Source organism: Elephas maximus, chromosome 7, assembly GCF_024166365.1.
Source record: "Elephas maximus indicus isolate mEleMax1 chromosome 7, mEleMax1 primary haplotype, whole genome shotgun sequence".
Lineage (NCBI taxonomy): Eukaryota > Metazoa > Chordata > Mammalia > Proboscidea > Elephantidae > Elephas > Elephas maximus.
Window position 1 is genome coordinate 55043797 of NC_064825.1, and position 5991 is coordinate 55049787.

The window sequence follows — 5991 nt, forward strand, 5'->3', positions numbered from 1 at the left end:
ATTGAAACTGTCCTCCATCTCCAGGCTTCTCCTTTGGGGAAGTAAGTGTGTAAAAACCCGTCGTGTGTTGTGTAGGTGGACTGAAAAGAAATTGGCTGGTGGAACTGACATTTGGGGCACAAAGGGTTAGCAGGACAGAGCTGTTCAGAGATTTCCCTTAGGAAATTGCTTTTCTGCTGGATAAATGGCTCTCACCAGGCAGCCTCTGGACTTTTTATAAAGGCTGCTTTCTCGAATCTAGTAGCTCTCCCATTTCTGAATTCTCTCCCTATTCGTTCTCCCGGCAAAAGAAAACCTCTTTGGAGATTTTCGGGGGGCAGGACTGACCAGGGGCTCCTCCCCCAGCTTTAGGAGAGAAGGGTCTTTTTGCCGTAAGTGTGTGTGATGGAAGTAATATTTTTCTCTCTCCCTTTACTGTCTCTCTTTCTCTTTCCTCTTCCCTCTCTCTTTCTTCTCTTTTTCTCAAAGGCTGTAAGAGACTCTCTGCTGTCTGAGGTGACCCCTCACAGAGGAGGGAGAAGGATCAAATGACCTCCCTTTCTTGACCAAGAATTCTTCTCCGCATGAGATCAGTGTTTTGGTGCATTGCAGACTTTTAAAAATACATCACTGTCTGTATAGTCTTCAGAATGGGTTATAAAGACCAAGCAGAATAGTTAAGAGGAAATTTCTGAGCATGAACTCAATGTTACACAGTCAACAGATCCATTAATTATGTCAATTAAAAAAAATTCCTCTAATGTTCCAAGTAGTTATTGCATATATAGAATAGAGTCATGAGCCTGTATTCATTCAATCTATGATTTAAAAAAAAACAAGTTGTCTCCAAATAAAGAGTGGCAAGAGCATGGCATTTGGGCTATGTATGTCTCGGAAATTTTCTCAGTGGGAGAGAAAGGTACATATAAATATATTTTTTTCCAGAATAGTAAGTTAATACTTGCTCAACAGTTTTTGTGCAGAAAAACTCAAAGGTGGTTACAGAATCAGAGAATTAACAACAACAACAAAAAAGTTTTTTTTGCTCGCAAACTTTGCTAATACGGTAGAGTCCTAATATGTTTACCTTTGATTCTAGGAATTTGAAAACAGAGACCATGAGAAGCATGTTAAGTAATGAAAAGAGGGACTCAGACAAAACGATAAAGTGAAGTAAAGTGTTTGGTACACAAACCATTGTCATTGAGTTGATTCTGACCCATAGCGACCCCTACAGGCAAAGTAGAGCTGCCCCATAGGATTTCCAAGGAGCTGCCAGTGGATTCAAACTACCAATCTTTTGGTTAGCAGCCTTAACTCTTCACCTTTGTGCCACCATGGCTCCGTTTGGCACAAAGGAGGTATTTAATACAGTATCATTATTGTTATTAGGGAGGAAGTCTAGTGTGACCAATTAGATAATTCATTAGGGTCTTATTTATACGCTGTAACAAAATGAGCATCAAATTGACAGCCTGCTTCCTCATCTTTAACGTAAAGAGGGTAGGGTTTTAAGATTCTTACCAGTTCTGCACTTCATTTGGAAGAAAAAAAAAATTATCACAGGTCCCAATTTGAGCAATGTTTTAGTCTCAATGACATCCAATTAATAAGAAACTTTCCCTCCTATTTTAAAATTTACTGATATGGCTACATGAAATTGACTTCGGATTTGTAAGAACTATGCATCAAGATTATTAAGAGATCAGGGTATTTCATTATTTTCAGATGCAATATGTTGATTTATTCAACAAATATTCTTAGATGTAACTGTGCCAGGCTTTATTACCGGCTCTGAGAATACAAGTCTGAAAAAAAAAAAAAAAATGGTGAGGCTCTGGCAGTCAATTTCCCTTAGTGGCCATGCCTGTGGAGTCTCATTAGAAGATGTTTTCTTTAAATACTGCAGTTTCCCAGGGCTTTATCCTCAGACCTCTTCTCCCCTAGATTTGTTACTCCTTGATATTAAACTACTCTTGTGGCTTCAACCACAGCCATTGATTTGATAATTCTCAAGCTTTTTTAGCAGGGCTAGAGTAACTGAAACCCTTTCTGGGTGAAGGGGTAGGTCTGTGTCCCAATTTTCACAGGTGAAAGTGAGGCTTGTCTTTCAACTAAAGTTCAAGGGCAGACACAAAAATGCATGGGTTTTGTTGTGTTAAGTATTGCTTCTTAGTTCAAATTTAAAGATGAGTCCTGCATTGAATATTTTTCTCTTTTCCTCTCTTAAAATAGCTATAGAAATGTCCTTTTGATCCTACTGCCTGTAACTAATTATTCTCACTCAAGTTCAAGCTCCAGCCTACCCTTCCAGGGGCTGAAACGGAAATCTACAGGTTGACTTACCTTCAGATATTTTCTTTCTCAGAGTCATGTACAGACCTTCTTGGAGACTTTCTTGCAGAACGAGCTAAAATTTCAACTCTGTCTGATTCACACACTGGCACTTTGTAGGTATTTATTTGTCAAATAAATGCTTGTATAAATAAATGATTGAAGAACAAACACCCAGTATTCTTTCTATAGATGAAAATATGGTGACAGAAGTCTTAGGTCAAGAACCAACACAGAGGACCTTCTTAGATTCTATAGATTTATTGATCTGGGTGAGCACATGCTTGTGTCCCCAGAGGAGATGGGTCATAGTCATCATCATCCACGTAAGCTGGACCTGAAATCAGCTGCAGGGAAGATTTCTGAGGGACCGACTCCTTAGAAATCCATTTTCAATGCCCTTTAAAAAAAATCAAGAAACTTGCTCTTGTTATTTTCTTCCAATTATGATATATTAGCCTCCAATGAGTTCTTTGTTCCTGCTGAAATTACCTCCAGGCCATCTTTGTTTGGGCAGTATTTCCCTTAAACACATTCAGGTTCTCAGATACTACCTGAATAAACAAACTCTGCCTACTTTTACCTGCTATGATCTGTTTGCTGAGATTTAATTGTTTCTTGCATGTTACTAAGTTTTTTTTTATCAACAGCTGTTCTGTATTTATGCAATTAAAAGTATTTTACCAGGAAAATATTTAATATCTTTATTTTCATGTTTATAGTTGGTCCACAAGGACTTATAAATCTTAATGGACCTTAGCATTTGTTTTGGAAACTGAAAAGTGAAGAAAAGCAGGGTGAATTGCTTTTTGAATTTGCTTTGTTGCCCAGATATATCTCATCTGCCCATGTACATAGAATCAGTGAGTTGAAAAATATCTTAATGTCTAATCTAACCTGTCTTTTAAAATACATATACATGTATATACTGAAGCCTAGATATAACATAGTAAGACTCTTACTAAAACCTAGATTTCCTCATATAATTTAGTGTTCCGTTTCTTCCCTTAAAATCAGAATCTAGGAAAACAGTAATTAACTATGCACTTTCATGGAAGAACAGGGCATGATCTGCTAGTGATCCTAAATTGAGCAATACGTAAGAGAGAGTAAAAATTTGTTTCCCCCCTATTATTACAGGACATGGTCTTTTCCCACAGGGAGACCTGCTTCCTTCACTCATCATGCCATCCTTCAACCAGAGCATTATCCACCCTGCAGTGTTCTTCCTTACTGGCATTCCTGGTCTCGAAATCTCTCATGCCTGGATTGCTATTCCATTCTGTTTTCTCTATGCCATTGCCCTCTCTGGGAATGGGATGATCTTATTTGTCATCATCACTGAGTCGAGCCTCCATGAACCCATGTACTATTTCCTCTCCATGCTATCCTTCACCGACCTAGGTTTGACCCTATCCACATTGATCACTGTGCTGGGTATTTTTTGGTTCAACGCTAGAGAAATCAGCTTTGATGCCTGCACTGGCCAAATGTTCTTTATTCATGGCTTCACGTTCATGGAGTCTTCAGTGCTCCTGGCAATGGCCTTTGACCGATTTGTTGCCATCTGTAATCCGTTGAGATATGCCACAATCTTAACCAATTCATGGATTATCAGAGCAGGCTTTGCAATTGTTATTAGAGGAACAACAGCTCTGGTGCCTTTACTTTTGCTCCTTAAGCGTCTGTCTTTCTGCCAAAGTCACGTGCTTTACCACTCCTATTGCTTCCACCCTGATGTGATGAAGCTTTCATGCACAGACACCAAGATCAACAGTGCATTTGGCCTGGCCATTGTCATCTCTACTGCTGGCATAGACTCTGTCTTGATCCTCCTCTCCTATGTTCTGATCATCCGCTCCGTGCTCAGCATTGCCTCCCCAGAGGAGCAGAAAAAGGCCTTTAGTACCTGTGTCTCACACATAAGTGCCGTTGCTATCTTCTATATCCCTATGATCAGCTTGTCACTGATGCATAGATTTGGAAAGCACGCTCCTCCTTATGTGCACACTCTCATTGCCGACGTGTATCTGCTCATCCCTCCTGTAATGAATCCCATAATCTACAGTGTGAAGACCAAGCAAATTTGCAAGGCTGTGCTCAAAGTATTCCTTTCTAAGAGAATTTAGGAAGGTTTCAGGATACTTTTTCTCTATAAAGTCTTCTCTGACTCATCCTTTATCATTGACTAATTTGAGTTGCCACTATACCTTGAAAAAGCTTTTTGATCCATGCTATCACTCTATTCCACGTTTTACACAATTCTAGCCTGTGGACCTTTTTAGGTCAGGAACTATGACTTGTGCATCTCTAACCTTATTATGAATATTGTGTTTGCACAAGGTAGGACCATGGTTAAAACATGTACAAAATGTATTAGCATGTACAAATGAAGTCATATGTTGGGTCTAGACAGTCTCACCACTTGCAGAGTGTGTAGCTATAAAAGGTAAATCTCATACATTATAGATCTGCAGGAAAAGTCTGGATTTCAGGAATTCTTAACAGTTCATTGATAATTATTTGTTATTCCACACGATGGTTTTATGAGTAAAGAACATGAGTAAGAAGAATCATGAATGAAAAGAATACTCTCCTAATTGTTAAAAGAATCATGTCACTTTGGTAAATATATAATTCTAGTGATTCATCTAAGGATGTGTCCAAAGGGGGAAAAATAGTCAAGAGTGCTAAGATGTATGATGATGTTCAATAGCATTATATTTTGAAATGAAAAATTGGAAATGGCTTAAAATATTACTTTAGGGAATTGTTTAAATAAAGTATGAAAGATTATGCAACAAGTTAAATATTGCCATGGCTCTAAATGACATATTGTTATGTGAAAAGTTAGATTAATAAATGAGGTAATTTTCACAGAATTTATATATATATATTTTGTGTGACTACACCCACATACATGCACACACATTAGTAAACAGGGTTACAGTCACAAAATTGTGTATATATTTCATGTGAATACACACACATAAACATACACACATATACATTAAAAATTTAGATAGTCATATTTCAAAATCTCGTCATAGTTGTATATTGGTTTGTTTGTATTTTCTTTATACTTCTTTGCATTTTGTAAATATTTAAAGTTTTTTTTTAAGTTTTCAAATCGTGAAAAAATAAATTTCCATTTAAAGCTCACCCCAATACACTTTTTTTTTTTTGTTCATCTTCCATAGGGTCTTCATTCCTATAGATTTTTACAGTCTGTCTGTGTACCCACTGGATACATTTCCAATATGGCTTCCACTTCCCTTTCATACCCATCAGCGTTCTCAGTGTGGTCTCACACCAATGCATCATGACCACTTGACATTCTTGTTTACGTGAAGATTCTTCAACTCCCCTCCAGAACTACTCAATCATGGACTCTTGAGATACAGCCCAATAACTTGCATTTTAACAAAAAAAAAAAAAAGAAAGAAAAAAGACTTTTTTCTTTTTTTCACCCGTGGATTATCATATATGCTAAAGTAATACTCTCTGAGGTCTCAGTTAATATCCACTTCTGAAAATGGCATGAGTACCTTGTTCTTAGATGTTTGATAACTTGGCTCTCTCTGACTGAAATATTTACCCCTCTTTTATTCTCCTTGTTGCTTTTTAAAATCCTTCCACATGACATTAATAAATAATCTTTTCTATGAAACCCTTCCT

At 37.5% G+C, this 5991-nt stretch overlaps 1 protein-coding gene across 2 annotated transcripts; it reads left to right on the plus strand.

The window, feature by feature from the left end:
• Window positions 1-714: 714 nt before the first annotated feature.
• On the plus strand, window positions 715-4442 carry LOC126079125 (olfactory receptor 51F2-like). Of its 2 annotated transcripts, XM_049890055.1 has the most exons (2): window positions 715-748; window positions 3535-4442. In XM_049890055.1, the coding sequence occupies exons 1-2, from the start codon at window positions 715-717 to the stop codon at window positions 4440-4442; spliced, it is 942 nt and encodes a 313-aa protein (XP_049746012.1). The 2 variants fall into 2 exon arrangements, with proteins under 2 accessions (XP_049746012.1, XP_049746011.1); XM_049890054.1 differs by lacking the exon at window positions 715-748 and having other exon boundaries at window positions 3498-4442.
• The last annotated feature ends 1549 nt before the right edge of the window (window positions 4443-5991 follow it).